The sequence below is a fragment of the Pyrus communis genome, chromosome 9 (assembly GCF_963583255.1).
Source record: "Pyrus communis chromosome 9, drPyrComm1.1, whole genome shotgun sequence".
Classification (NCBI taxonomy): Eukaryota; Viridiplantae; Streptophyta; class Magnoliopsida; order Rosales; family Rosaceae; genus Pyrus; species Pyrus communis.
In genome coordinates, this window is record NC_084811.1 from 10,083,524 (window position 1) to 10,099,042 (window position 15,519).

General features: G+C 36.7%; 1 protein-coding gene and 1 non-coding gene across 2 annotated transcripts; both read left to right on the forward strand.

Moving 5' to 3' along the window:
- Positions 1 to 2,910: 2,910 nt before the first annotated feature.
- LOC137744367 (uncharacterized) lies at positions 2,911 to 3,390 on the forward strand. The gene has a single exon (XM_068484198.1). It carries the CDS (start codon positions 2,911 to 2,913, stop codon positions 3,388 to 3,390), a length of 480 nt encoding a protein of 159 aa, XP_068340299.1.
- A 9,341-nt stretch (positions 3,391 to 12,731) lies between these two features.
- On the forward strand, positions 12,732 to 12,803 carry TRNAP-AGG (transfer RNA proline (anticodon AGG)). Its single transcript has one exon. It is a non-coding gene; the product is annotated as a tRNA-Pro (tRNA).
- Positions 12,804 to 15,519: the final 2,716 nt, after the last annotated feature.

Below are 15,519 nucleotides of genomic sequence, written 5' to 3' on the forward strand. Positions count from 1 at the left end.
TTGGATTTTATCACAAAAAATCTCGGTGATATTTTGAGCAAAACTCCCACATATAAGCTGAATATTGTTTTGTTATATGACTGATTTAGAACTTTATTCCTTAAGATATGGGAGATGTAAATATGAGTTCTACTCTAATGTGAAAAATGCATATTTAAGGTCAAATTTATTTTTCTCTCTTTGACTAGTGGTCACCCCAGTTCTATTCCCGGAGTTTCCGTGGATGCAAATCAACGGGTCTCCTCCATTATTCAGTCAGAATCTCATGACTGGAAGTGGGACTCCATTGGCGGAATTATCCCTGAGGTGGAATGTGCAGCCATCTCCTTGACTTAGGTGGGAAATCCCAAGCGTAATGATAGGTTGATTTGGTCGGCTGATAAACGGGGTGAGTACTCCATGAAGTCCGGGCCTCCAAAGCAACTGATCTTTCAGTGTGGAAGTGCATATGGGGCATTAACGCTCCTCCCAAAATTAGATATTTCTTATGGAGAGGGTTAAGGGGTGCTCTGGCGATGCAATTGAATCTATTGAAGAGAAGATGTTCCCCCTCCCTCATCTGTCCTTTATGCAACGAACATGAGGAATCAGTTGAGCATGTTCTTCTTTTTTGCCCGTGGATTATTTGGGTTTGGTTTGGAGGATCGCTAAACTATAGGGTGGATCGAATGGTTGTGACAACTCTTGATGCCTGGATCCTCTTGGTTTCTAAGGAGTGCCCTGACAACTTGGATGACAAGAAGTTTCTCCTTACAATTGTGGCATTTAAATGCTGGAATATCTGGAAGGATCGGTGCAAGACAATTTTCAACAGAAAGCCTTTGTCCCCTATCCAGACAATTAATGCCATAGTCTGTGATGTGGAGTTGTTCTTGAAGGTCGGCTTTGGTCCATTCCCCTTCGGTCCCAGGCTTTCATCCTCAGGTGCATCGGTGCTCATGGACCCCTCCACCCCTGCATATGATAAAAATTAACTTGGATGCTAGCTAATAGGCTGGTAGTTGTAGTGGTGTTGTTGGGGTGGTGATGAAGGATTCTTTGGGCAAATGCCTAGCGTCATACGAAGAAAGGTGATAGTTGCACAAAGTGCTCATGCAGCCGAGGCAATTGCGATTTTGGAGGGATGCTTGCTTGCCCAACAGGAAAATTTGTCTCAGGTTGTTGTGAAATCTGACTACAAACATATAATTTCTTGTTTATTGGATAGTATGGACAACGCATACTGGGAGGTGTACCCCATATTGTCTCGAGCAATGGATGTTGGTGATTCATTACCCTCATGTACCTAGTCTTGGGTCCCAAGATTGGGGGAAGCGACGAACTTCGTGGCGTCCTTCCAAGCGACTATGTCTAGGTCGAAAGACCCACATCTTCATTTGTAAGAATTTTGAAAAAGGACAGGTTACCATGTCCTCCGTAGTTTTTTTGGCATCGTGGGGTAGGGTCGACGTTTGTGCCATGCTTGGCAACGTCTATTTATGCCCTGACCTCATTTCTCTTTTGCTATGTTTGTCGGTTTTTCGGCTTTCTTGGTTCCCCTGGTTATAATATTTCCAGTTTCTTTGGATAAAAAAAAATGTAAAAAAAAATATTTTTTTTTTATCTTTCCCCAAACGAGAATTAACCTTCTGCCATTAGAAAGCTTTCCAGCTAATTAGAAAATGTGTTGCATCTTCTATTGAAGATGTTCTTATAAATAAGGAAAATAAAAGGCATATTCATGGTTTTTCTTTTTATGGTACAAAAACAAGTAAAAGTCAACATGCACGTTTGAAAAGAACGAGATTATTTCAATCTCTAAGGCAAAATAACTTATCTACCTTAGTAAGTAGCATAAGTTTGTTTATCGTTTTGTGATTGGCCATGATTTATTGTAATTCTTTAGATTTAGTTTGCAAGGATCTTTTTAGGGCAAAATTCTTGGTTAGTATAAATTTGCAATACCCTTTCGTTAATGAATGAAACATCATTCTTCTTAAAACAATTACCTGGAATTGTCTTACGTTTGACAAGAGCAAATGCTAGAGGATGTTAAAAAAGTTCCCACATTAGTGCTGACAAAGATTTTGAATCTCTATGGGCCAAAAATTTCTTCTTGTGATGGCAACTTTATATTACAATGACCACATTTTTCTATTAACGATCACATCAAGTAGAAGCTAGAACCACCTTTTTCGTGTAGTCCACAAATCTTATAATTCGAATATAGCTTGTTAAGACACATCACTACAAGAAATACCTTGATTATTTGTAGGAATAATGTAGTCACAATTTGTACATTTGTTTGTTCGGTTGAAAGATGCATCATGTATAATGTGGTAACAAAAATATGATGATTCCAGTATCGTTATTTTGAGTAATATGTACATACATTGAAAACCATAACCTAGAAAAACATTTTATTTATATTTGATAAGTAGAAATATGTACATAAATAACTTCGTTGGCGCGTATTAACATACAAGGCATAGCTGTTTTCTTTTTGTTGAACCAAAAACAACTATGGCTTGGGGGGGGGGGGGGGGGGGGTGGTTGTTGTTGGGTGGGGAGCAACTGCCTCTAGTGGGCTTAAGCTCCATAGGTAACAGTTTGACATGATCAAGAGTTAAATTAAAAAGACCCGCCTCAATTGGATGTGACCGTGGTGGTGGGTGAAGATTTTATAGAGTGTTGGAAGTGGCTAAGTAAGAAATATGGTGAGGAGAAGGAGGCTACGGATTTAATGCGCTGGGTGGTTTGTGGAGGATATGGAAGTGTCGAAATACCGTGGTGTTTGACAAAGCCGAGGTTGATCCTATTGTTGCGGGCAGCTACTCTGACAGCATTGGAGTGAGATAGTGGGGGAGTGATGGGGAATTGGGGCAGCAGCTAACTCGGGGGAATACTATGAGTAGGATGTGTGTAGGCCGGATGAAACCCCCATTCGGTACCTTCAAAGTGAATTGTGATGGTGCTTGGTGTAGCAGTACAGGGGTGGGTGGGTTTGGATGGGTTGTGAGGGATTTTGCGAGGATCTTTCAAGATGATGGAGGTGTGAGGAATGTTCGATGTGTATCCAGTGTCATGGCGGAAACTAAGGCACTAAGAGCGGCGTTGGTGGCTTGTGTGGAAAGAGGATTTGGGGTGGTTCAGGTTGAAACTGATTCTAAGGTCCTGCTTGATATGATCAATGGGATCTTGCAACCGGAGGCTGTCTTGGAGGGTATTTTATGGGATGTTAATCACATTAAGCAACAATTTTATTCTGTTCAATTTCTGTATGCTCCTCGTGCCTGTAATGAGGCTTCTTATGTCATGCGTATGGGGGATAGTCATTTATGGGATGGATTAGAACCAGAGAGGTTGTTTAACACTTTGGCTACTGATGTAAACATTTCGATTCGTATTTAATATTACCTTCATTTCGACAAAAAATAAATAAATTAATTAAAAAGAAAAATATACACATTGGGGTACTTGGACAAGATTCCTGTTTTGCATTCGTTTTTATTTTTTATTTTTTTTTCCTTACAATTAAAGAAGTAATGACAGATAAGCTAGGGTTGGCACAATTCGTTTATTCTCCAAAGGAAGACCCAAGACCGTTATGTGATCACAAACACATCTAGAACTATTGGTCTTAGACTTTATTAGGATCTCGACATCTCACCTTCAAAATTGCAGTATCTTGGACTAATATATAAGCTATTGAGCAACATTATTATTATTATTATTTTAAAGTCGGTTTTGAAACGTTTTCAGTTTTAAAAATTCGTTGAAAAATTCAAATAGGCCGTCTATGTATTCTAATAATCCCTTTCATTAACATACATGATGAATGTGCAAAAAGAAAAAAAAAATGAAACAGAGAATTTCGAGAGTAAGAAAAAAAAAATTTGAACAAATGATATTATTTACAGGATTAATTACACCATCACTTCCTCAGGTTTATTATATTTTCACAAAACCCCTTACGTTTGAAACATAACACTAACATCACTTGAGGTTTTAGTTCACTTTCACATAACCCTTTTAGGACAAATTTTCTCTCATTATAATTTAAAAAATAAAAAGAAAATTAAATAAATATCATTATCTTTCTTCCTCTACTATGAACCCGGATCTTCTCCTGAATTTGACAAAAAAAGTTCAAGGTTTCCAATGACAACTTGCATTTCGTGAGGAAGATTATTGGGAATTTGGCGTTTTCAATTTTTTTATTTTTTTTATTTTTATGGGGGAGGGTGAAGCCAAGCTTGTGAGAGGCTGATTGATCGAAAAACTGAGATGAAGGAGTAGCTTCTTGTGAGTATGGCTAGGGAGAAGGTGAAACATGTTAAGAATTTCCATTACGTTGTGGTGAATGTGGGAGAGAGACCCTAAACCATGTATTGTTTTTTTAAAAAGGTTTTTTCTTTCAAGTAATTAAAAACTGACACACCCAGACCTGGAATGTCCCCTGGGACCCCGAATCAAGCCGTGTTAGCCGACACCTGGAAGGTGACGAAGCCATGAGTGTGATAATGTAATAAATGTGAATAAATTAAAATCTAAAAGTGGTTAAGTACACGAGTGCGCGGTGAGCTGGTTTAGACCCATTTCACGCGTGCTACAGAGCATAAGTATAGTACAGTAAGGTAAGATAATTATTATACCATCATAAGAAGACATCTGTACTGAAAAGTGCCACGAATCCTCGTCGATACGGAACTTTGCTATTAGAACCTAGAGGGGTACGAAAATAGAAAATGTGAGTGAGTGAAACAAAACTTTTCAAACCAATTTCAATTACCAAAGGCAGTAGCCCCTCGCCGTGACACTTGTATAATTTCTCAGAAAATAGAATACATATCTATCTCAATCCCATACACGGCATAATAAAGTCCACATGAATATCATGCCACAGATCTCAATAAACATATATATCTCATCGACATGTTAGCCAGATCACCTCACGTGACTTGTACGGCTAAATCAATATCTCATCAATCAATGCTAGCATATAAGTCGGAGTCACCTATAGTGACCTGTATGACTTATTCATATCTTATCACATATCTCATCAATCATTGCTAGCCCATATAAGTCAGAGTCATCTATAGTGACCTGTACGACTTATCCATATCTCATCACATATCTCATCAATCATTGCTAGCATGGTCTTAAATATCGACATTATCGGCGATATTTCACCGATAATATCGTTTTTTTGAGAGGGGGATATTTTCACACGTATCCACCTTATTTTCGTCAATATATCGGGATAATATCGATAATATCGGTAATATCGGGATAATATCGATAAAATAAACATAATAATTGTGTGTGTGTGTGTGTGTGTGTGTGTGTGTGTGTGTGTGTGTGTGTGTGTGTGTGTGTGTGTGTTATGATAAGTTACATAATATAATATATATATATATATATATATAATATATATATAATAGAAATCCCCCAAACGGGCCAACTTTTGAAACTTTTGACAATTTTTGACAACTTTTGACAAGATAAAAACTAGTGGTGGTTGGTTTCATACTCAAAACCGCGTGCCACTTCCAACTCTTTCATATTCGGAGTATCAGATCATCACACCTCTATTACACCTTTTTGTTTCTTCTTCTTCCCTTAGCCCTTTCAGAGCCTTTCCAGAGCCCTTTCAGAGCTTCAACACAAAGGGTTCCATATTTAAGGTAAGTTTACAAACTTATATTTATATTATTGTAATTTATACAACAACAAAAAAATTTGTGTGGACCCGTACATGTGATCTAAGAACCAAATAATACTTGCATGTTAATTTTTTGAAGTAATTAAGTAATGTTGTATAATTATTCCCTAGGATAATTTTAATATGTTTAATGTTATTTATTATTTTATTAATATTAGGTTTTATTATCAAATTGGATTATTATTCATTAAATTGGATTATTATCAAATTGGATTATTATTCATTAATATGTTTAATATTAGGATTATTTTATTATCAAATTGGATTATTATTCATTAATATTAGGTTTTATTATTCCATATTATTTTTATAATTACTTAAATTCTTACAATCATTTTCTTTACTTCGTATTTAATTCTTCTGTAGAATAACTTTATTATTTAGGTTCTCTTATATAACCGTCATCACTACTATATTTTTTGGCCAAAAAATAATTGCCTAATTTTCATGAAAAATAAATATAGGTACGTTTAAGATGTCTAGTGGAGTTACTAAACGTGATTCAGCTTGGGAACATGGAAACCCAATAAATGGAAACAAACATGGCACAATTTGCAAATATTGTGGTCGGGTAATGAAGAGTGGCGGAGTGACACGACTTAAGTACCATCTTAGTGGATTAGATCCAGGAAATAGTGCCTAACGATGCGATAATGTCTCCCCTGAAGTGAAGGCATTCATCACCACGTTATTAAAAAATAAAAAACACTAGAAGGAAAAGAAAACACATGGAATGGAAAATATTCGAGCTGGGCTACGAGGAGAAGTCATTGGCTACGTGGTTGATGATGATGATGATGATGATGATGATGATGATGACGATAAGGACGAATGTGATGATGACATAGGACCTGAAGAACGATGCAATTTCAAACAAGCATTACGTGCCTCCAAACAGTTAGCATGGGAAAGAGAACACCTTCATAAAATTCCTAATAGAGCACAAGGTTCCAGGACAAGTGGTGGTGCACAAATGAGATGGTGAGCAAGTGTTAGAGAATCACAACCAACACCACCAATAGCCCCAAGTTTATATAAGTCGTCCAAAGCACGTCAAAAGAGTGTTTGGAGTTATTTCACCGGAGGTAATGTGAAGGAGGGAATGGGGCGTCTAATTAGCAAGTTCTTTATCTATGAAAATGTCTCTGCTGAGAAGGAATCATCACATTATTTCAAAAATATGGTATTAGGATGTCAACAGGCCGGTGTTGGAGTACAACCTCCCACTCCCTATGAGGTAAGAAACAAATATTTGGAAATGGAGTATAAAGACATTGGCGAGTATGTTAACAAGTTGAGGTCAAAGTGGGAAACTAATGGTTGCACAATCATGTGTGACAGATGGACTGGCCCGACCAGATTGTCTATCATAAACTTCATGGTACACTCCAAGGGAAAGACAATTTTTTTGAAGTCCGTTGATACTTTAGACCATATAAAGAACTACAAGTATATTTACAAATTATTGAGGGATGTAATCATGGAGGTGGGAGTGCATAATGTTGTCTAAGTCGTGACCGACAACAGTTCTGCATTTGTCAAAGCTGGAAAAAAGTTAATGAAGCATCATAATGTGTTTTGGACATCATGTGCAGCACATTGTATTGATCTCATGTTTGAGGCAATGGGGAAGAAAGAGAATCTTGCTAATGTCGTAAAAAGAGCTAGAACGATCATAAATTATATTTACAATCACGGTTGGTTGTTGGCAAATATGCGTGAATTTTGCAAAGGAGAAATTATTCGTCTAGCTATCACTCGATTCGCCACCAACTATATTGCATTAGACAGCCTACTTAAGAAGAAAGCAGGGTTGAAGCAACTATTCGCTAGTGACGATTGGGCCAACCACAATTTCAGCCGCTCAAATGCAAGTCGTATGGTGGAAAGTATAGTGCTTGATCATGCTTTTTGGACTCAATCAGAACATGTGTGCCAAGTGTTTGAACCTCTTTACAAAGTTTTACGGATCATTGACACAAAAGTGTATCCTACTACAGGGGCAATATATGAGTTGATGCGTGTAGTGAAGGAAGACTTGGAAAGAAAACATGGTGCAAGGTAGGTCATAAAGATAATTGATGATCGATGGTATAAAACATTATACCACGATTTGCATGCAGCAGGTATAAATTATGTCATAATTTGCAATTCATTTCTTTAGTTGCATAAGTATTATTTCTCTTATTAGAGTATGTGTTCCTTTGAATAGCATATTATTTGAATCCTCGCTACCAATACAGACCCGGTGTTGGAGATGATGGTACCCTTATACGTGCTGTACATAATGTATACTCTAAATTAGACCCTACATCACCATCAGTCAGCGAATTTGGAAATGAGGTACACAATTACTTAAATTATAATAATTACATTGTTGGATTAAACTAACACGATTTATTGAATTCAGCTAACATGGTTTAAAGATGCAAGAAGAACTTTTGGAGAACCAACATCAGTTGCTACTCGAACAAAAATGTCTCCTAGTGAGTGTAAACATATTTCACTATCAGTTTATAATAAAATTTGTTGGAGTTATTAGGCTTATCAACATTGTTTTTCATTATAGCTAAATGGTGGATCATGTATAGGACTGATGCACCAACTGTGAGAAAGTTAGCAATCAAAGTATTATCACAAACAGCTTCCTCATCTGCTTGTGAAAGAAATTGGAGTACATTTGCACTCATACACACAAAGCAAAGAAATAGGTTGGCTCATACTAGGTTGAAAAAATTAGTTTATTGCTACTACAACATGAAGCTTCAAATTCGAGATAAGGAAGCAGAAATAGATCATGTCGACCGTGGTGACCCACTAGATGTGTTTGATATTGTTGTTGAAAATGATGATACAGAAGGTAACCAACTTTATCGATGGATTAGACTTCTTCATTTAGATGATGATGAAGACAACCCAGCTCTAAGAGTTGCTGAAGAAGCACGTAATGAAGGGATAAATGTAGAAAGAGTATTAGAGAAGGAGGTGGGATCTAGCAGCGCTGACTCTTTCGAAGAACTTTTGCACACAAGACCAAGAAACACTGGAATTCCACCTTCTTCCAATCCTACACAACCACAATATCTTGCTGATACTAATGATAGCTCTAGTACAAGATCAGGAGACTCACCTACCATCGGAGGTAGGAATGATGAAGGATATAGTGGAACTGGAGGTAGTGGTGGATATGGAAACTATGTTGGACAACCTCCTGGATTTATGAGCCCCTTCACTGGTGAGGCAAACTTCACGCATGCAACACAGGATGAGGACCATGGCAGTAGGTGGGTAGGACTAGGAATTGGTGCCATAGGGAAGGACTATACTCGTAGAGAAAAGGGCAAGGGGACTTTGTCAAGTCAAGAAGATGACTCGTTATCTATAACTTCGGACTCTGTTGGAGTGAGAAGTAGTAACTATGGTTATACTCATAGCCAACCATTTCCTTACCCTTCATATCTCATTCTTGTTGGGATGGAATCGAGCGACTCATGGAAAGAATCCGAGACTCAATCTTCAAATGATTTTGCTTATGGACAACGTCAACCAATCTCGGATCCATATGGATGGCATGCTAACAATTACATGCAAAACTATTTTGGGGATTTATCATTTGATGACTACTCTTCACAATACACTTACTCTACACATAGAGATGATGAAGATAGTGAAAATTTTAAACCTCATAGGAACTCCATGTGGTACTAAGTCACTTATGTATCTTACCATGCAATGTATAAAGTGTAAATTATTATACTAATTCATTATGTATAAATGATTATGGTGTGTTTAAACTTCTTTCATTAATTACTACATATTTTCTACACTCACAATGTTTGCCAACTCGTTATATAATCAACTTAAATCAGTTAAATCCATCATGCAATGCATTTCCTTCCAATTTTTTATGATAAACTAATAGATAATTGACTAAATAAACATCCTGCAAAGTTTCAATAAAAATTTCCAAGTTTTTCTTACAATTTCCGTGGTTTTTATTCAATTTTTATCGATATCGATAATATCCCGATATTTCCATCGAAATTTCAGTGTTTTGGGACTACCGATATTTCCGATATCAGCAATATTTTAGACCTTGATTGCTAGCACATATAAGTCAGAGTCACCTATAGTGACCTGTACGACTTATTCATATCTCATCACATATCTCATCAATCATTGCTAGCATATATAGCTCGTCAATCAATTCCTACACACAAGTCGGAACCACCTAAAATGGTCTGTATGATAGGCTAGGTGTAAATAAATACGCTCAAGTGCTACGATCACGTGAAGGCTGTGCGAAGTATCGCAAGTCACCTACGAGTCGGAATCACCTAAAGTGGTATGTACGACAGGCTGGAGGTACCTTGGATCTAAGGTAAGCGTGTGGTGCATGAGGTGAACGATCACATGAAGGCTAAGCCCTGGCCATGGGTCGGAGCACTAACACCGGGGTGCAGGTTTATGAGCTCTAACATATCTCAACACAATCGTACTCACTACCATCATTATCATCAAAGTGTACTTACCTGAATCTTACCTGAGCGTCCGCAGCGTCATTTGGCACTTCAAAGCATTCACAATAATTAGATTCAGGTAATATACATATGAATATGCCATGATACAATCTAAACCCAAACATTTCATAGTGCTTCCAAATATATATAATATAACATAGAGTGAAATGCTTAATCTGTAACGCTTCACTTCTAAACTACTTAGTTTTGGGAATAATTATCGGTGATAAGCTCAACTAGACACTAGTTTAATTAACTATCATTACTTATGTTTCCTTACTTCAATTTCTTGATTCTTCATACATTGATTTATAACCAACATTTCACCACCAAAACATAAGGTTAAATCTCACATTTTTCACCAATCTCCCTCACATTGCTCAATTCCCCAACAAGGCTATTTTCCCAATTATTTAGTCTCATTTATTATATGGCTGCATCCAACGTCTCGTTAGACTGCCTACGTACCCTAAACAGGGATCAAGCCATTCGTAGTTCACATTAATTATTTGCATGCGACATGCATAAATCAATTTAGAAACATTTGTGGAACTATCAATTATATACATATGATAAGAAGGAAAAGATCCACTCACATGAAGTCCACGCTATGATTCACTAGCACGCACATCGAAGCGTCCCGAACGATTGGCGCCTATATCAATTTTCGAATCACATCTCATAACTCTTATCAATAGAATACATAATTCGCATAAGGCACACCCTCAAGGATATTCTAAAATAGTTTAAGGTCCACAACCCTGTATAACTCGATTCGGAAGATCTGCATATCAGATTTCCAATCCGCAACTCCCAAAGATCCACAATGTGCTTCTAGAATAACATATTAAAAATTTCATTACGATCCAATGGTCGAATCTCCGCCAATTGCCCAAAACCAAGTGGCGGTTAACATTTATTTTACTAACTTACAAATCCAATTCGGGAAGATCCGTACGCTAGATTCCCGATCCATAAATTCCTATGATCTTTAAATATTACATATTATAATGTATCCAAGTTTGGTGACGATCCAACGGTCGGATCGTTGATTCACATTTTTATCAAGTAACGTGTCGTAACGAATTTAGGTTCCAATAATCAACCTACGTCATTCAAATATCAAAACTGAAATCAAGACATTCGACATAGCCTAAAAATAGCATTGGCGGCCCACTGGCCACGCACCACCACACGCGCCACCATGGGTGTCGGTCGGCCGCCCTGACTCGTCGGAAAATCCAACTATTTCCAAAAATTCTCAAACTTCACAAAAATGAAGCTCTCAGTGAGTGGAGCAACTTTCATACCTGCTATGAAGTCCAAAAGTGGACAGAAGATGGTCAATTTTGCCCACAAAGACGGTGGTGACTAAAACTTCTCGGCGTCGATTCATCGTCTACGGTGGACCAACGAGGTCAAGGTTGGTTGGAATTTTCTCCTGGGATGATGGGATACAAAGCCCAAGTGGTGGCATTGGTCATCGTTTTGCCATTTTGCCGGAAAAAAATCAAAAAGGGTGGCCGAGGCACCGTGAGAACCATCAATTTTCGTGGCCTCAAACCGCCACATACAGAGGTTAATCAAAGTGGTTCTTGGGTGGATTTTGTAGAGGGGAATGAGAGCTTCAAGATGGTGGTGGTGGCGTCAAAAAACTCCATTGGAGTTGACCGGAATCGGCCTTGGAAGATGGGTGGTCGTGGAGGTGTACGGAAGGAAAACCCACGGGAAAAGCTCCCAGCTTCCCTCCCCCCCCCCCCCCCCCCCCACCCCCCTTTTTTTTTTCTTTCTGATTTCTGATTAGGCTGCTGCCCTTTTCTTCTTTTTCATCTAATTGGTCCTTCTTAATCTTTTAACTAACTCTCAATAACCAACTTCAAACGTCCATAACTATACCGTTATAATCCAGACTCGCAAACGACTTTCGCCTATGCGTTCGCACCAACGAGTACTACAAGGATATGCTAAAAGAATAATTCATACGTCTCTCTAGATGATGGTCAATGTTAGTCAAAATCTTTGCATTTAGGGCATTTTTGTAAATTCACGCTTTTAAAAATTAATAAAAACGTAAAATTTGGAAGGGGTTGTCACAAAAACAAGGACAAATTTGTCTTTAAGAAAATATTTTAAGGTGATGTCAGCACTAAAGGGATTATGTGAAAGAAAATTAGAACCTCAAAGGAGGCTAGTGTTATATTTTAAACGTGAGGGGATTTTATAAAAACATATTAAACCTAAGTAGACATTAGTATAATTAACCCATTATATACACTAAGGGAGATCAGGTAGGCTCAGCCTCATAATGAGCTATCAATATTATGGTTTAAATTGGTCATAGTTGCTTTTGTAGTGATTTTTTTTTATTTTTTTGGGTGAACTCGTAGTGAGTTTCTTTTGCTTAACAATAACGCATTATTTCCACATTTCAGGATAGAGAGCGAAGAATATGCGTGGTATGATTCACCAAGTATAAAATTTAATTTAGTAGAACATTTCGTGAAATAGGGCATTTGGTCTAGTGGTATGATTCTCGCTTAGGGTGCGAGAGGTCCCGAGTTCAATTCTCGGAATGCCCCTCTTTTCCAGGTATTCTTTTTCACTTTTTTTGTTCTTCCGGATTGGGCCACTTATAATGAATAACCCTAGTCCACACATCTTAAGCATTCTGTTGGGCTTTTGCGATTTTGGGCTGATTTAGTTTTTGACATCTAATTGTTGATTTTCAAACTACTTAAAAAAAGTGCTATTATGTTTACCTTATTGTCTTATTATCGAACCCACTTTTTTTATGAAAGTTATAATGACAAGCTTACACGATTGAAAAATTACATAGAAGGACATAGGTAAAATGTAAAGAAAGTGTTTTTGTCTCTCTCCGGCACCGCACCACTTCTCACAACCCAACCCAACTCATAACCAAGTGAAAGACTCAAGGTTTAAGTTATTGTTTCCTTCCACCTCAGATCGCGTCTAATATTGATCTTTGATTGAGCAAAGATTATATTCAATTCTTTGAATTTAAGAAAACATTCGTGATATAGACACAAATAGTAAGAACAATAGAACAAATTAAAAATTAGGGTTTGTCTGTAGTAGGACAAGTAACAGTTTAGATACTCTTCAGATGGGTTCTGTGATTTGGTCGACAAATGACGAAAGAGACAAAGAGATGAGAGTTTAATAAACCATAAAAAGCTTATGAAAGTGGGTCTTCATAGAGCAAAAGATTATTTGTATCTGGTTTTATTTGTTTGTTTTAATTAGATACCTGAAGGCAATTTACATATCTAAAAGGATGGGAAATTGAGGAACGATCAACTTACCAATAAATTCATCAATATTGAGTTTTTAATGAAGGGAATAATGGGTGGATTCAAGGAAAAAAACAATACTGGACCGTTTAGGCTATCTTAGGAATGTTTGGTGTGGAAATAGCTTTGTTCTTTTCCTCCCTTTAGTTACAGGTGGGAAAATAGGGTGGTGGGAAATAAGACAATGGGGTGGACATAGTAGCATTAAAAAAAATGGTAATTTTAAACAGTCCAAAATGAAATGAACTTTTCTCTGACCATTTCCTTCCCTCATCAGCTCAATTTTGTTACTTGCGAACTAACTTTACAGGAAATTTGCAACCACATAGTCTTAGAGATCATTTTGCCTTGAATCACTATTGCTACTTATCAATATTGAACTGGTAAGTACCATCCAGTAAGGGTTAATGAGCATATTCTACTCAAAACTGTTTTGCTTATTAATTCTTGTGTTGTTGTTCAAGAAATTGAGCTTATGGTTTATATCTTATTTATGGATAATTAATCTGCTCAAGTTATGTTTTTTTTTTTCTTAATTCAGTCCAACTATAATCAATGTATAGTGAAGCATGAAATTGACAAGATTGTATATACTTCATCTGCTCAAAAGTAGTGTTGAAGCTATATACGTTTGCTCATATATTTCATGTTTTGGCTATGCAAACCTAATATAATTAGTTTCTATCCAAAGATAATTATGGAATTATATGTTATTGTTGCAATCATAAAACGTTCAATTAAAGTTTTATTTCTATTAAATGCCTGATGAGCAAAATTTACTAACTCTTTTGTGCAGTTTTTAGTCACAATAACCACTTCTCTATAGTTATTTGGAATAAAGTTGAGGCTCAAAATTTTTTAAATGTGTTTTGAGCTCACAAATTCTATAATTGTATATCCCAACTAATGCTTTACTAGTGGGAGTATTCAAAAGGTATTTGTTCCATGGTATAGGCATTTACAAAATTTTGACTCTTTTAATCAGTGGAGTAAAAGCTTGCCTTTTGTTTAAAAAAAAAAAAAAAAAAAAATTGAAGTGTTTGACCCTTTTATAGCCAGTGAGAGTAAAGCTAGCCTTTTGTTTGGAAAAATTGAAGTGTTAATGGCTGATAGTTTAAGAGTAAATTTTGTTTAAACTTTTGTTCATAAGTTCTAATGAGAGATCCTAATTTTGTAAACAGTATTTTGTATTTTACTTGTTCTCTTATTCTTATATTAGATTGTTTAAGTTGATAGAAATTCATGCAAGGAACCATGCTAGAGTTCATTTTGGTTAGTGGAACTGTATGCTTGGATTGAATGCGCATGTGATTATATAGCACAAATGTAGAAAGATATGCATTTCGATTTGTATAGTTCTGCATTCAGTTTGAGTAATGGTTGTCTTTTGAGAGATAGCTGCAGTAACATTGGTTCAGTGATCACCATGATTCTTGCTGTAATCAAAATGTTGTTATTGACACTCAAAGTGGGAGAATGTAAGACTGATCTTGAGTTGTCAATTATTATGAGAAAAAAAATTACTTGAAGATACTTTAGTCGACCATTTGGAACCTTAATTAAGACATACTATATATACATGCCTTGGTGGGACAACATTTTGATTTAATAATGATTTGGTATATCTCTCTATTAACTATAATAGGCGGTTTTAGAGTAACCCTAATCACTATATTAAGGATGTCCCTACTTTCCTAATACACATGTTCTACAACCCTATTATTACTGGAACACCACCGTTTGAAGACTCTCATTTGTCATCCACAACAGCCATGTCTTCCGTATTCTAAAGATAAGTTAACTACAATTGATTTATTGCAATTTAGTTTATTAAATCCGTAATCCTAATGTCTTGTTGTTGTTCTTATGATTTAAGAAATATCTTACATGATCCAGGCAGAGACCTGGTAGAAGTTGGGATTGCAAATCAGACAACAACGCTTTAGGGGGAAACCGAAGAGATTGGTCCATCTGCAGTGAA

What these genes read in the sequence shown, in the direction of transcription:
- LOC137744367 (XM_068484198.1), top strand. Translation starts at nt 2,911, where the DNA reads ATGAAACCCCCATTCGGTACCTTCAAAGTGAATTGTGATGGTGCTTGG.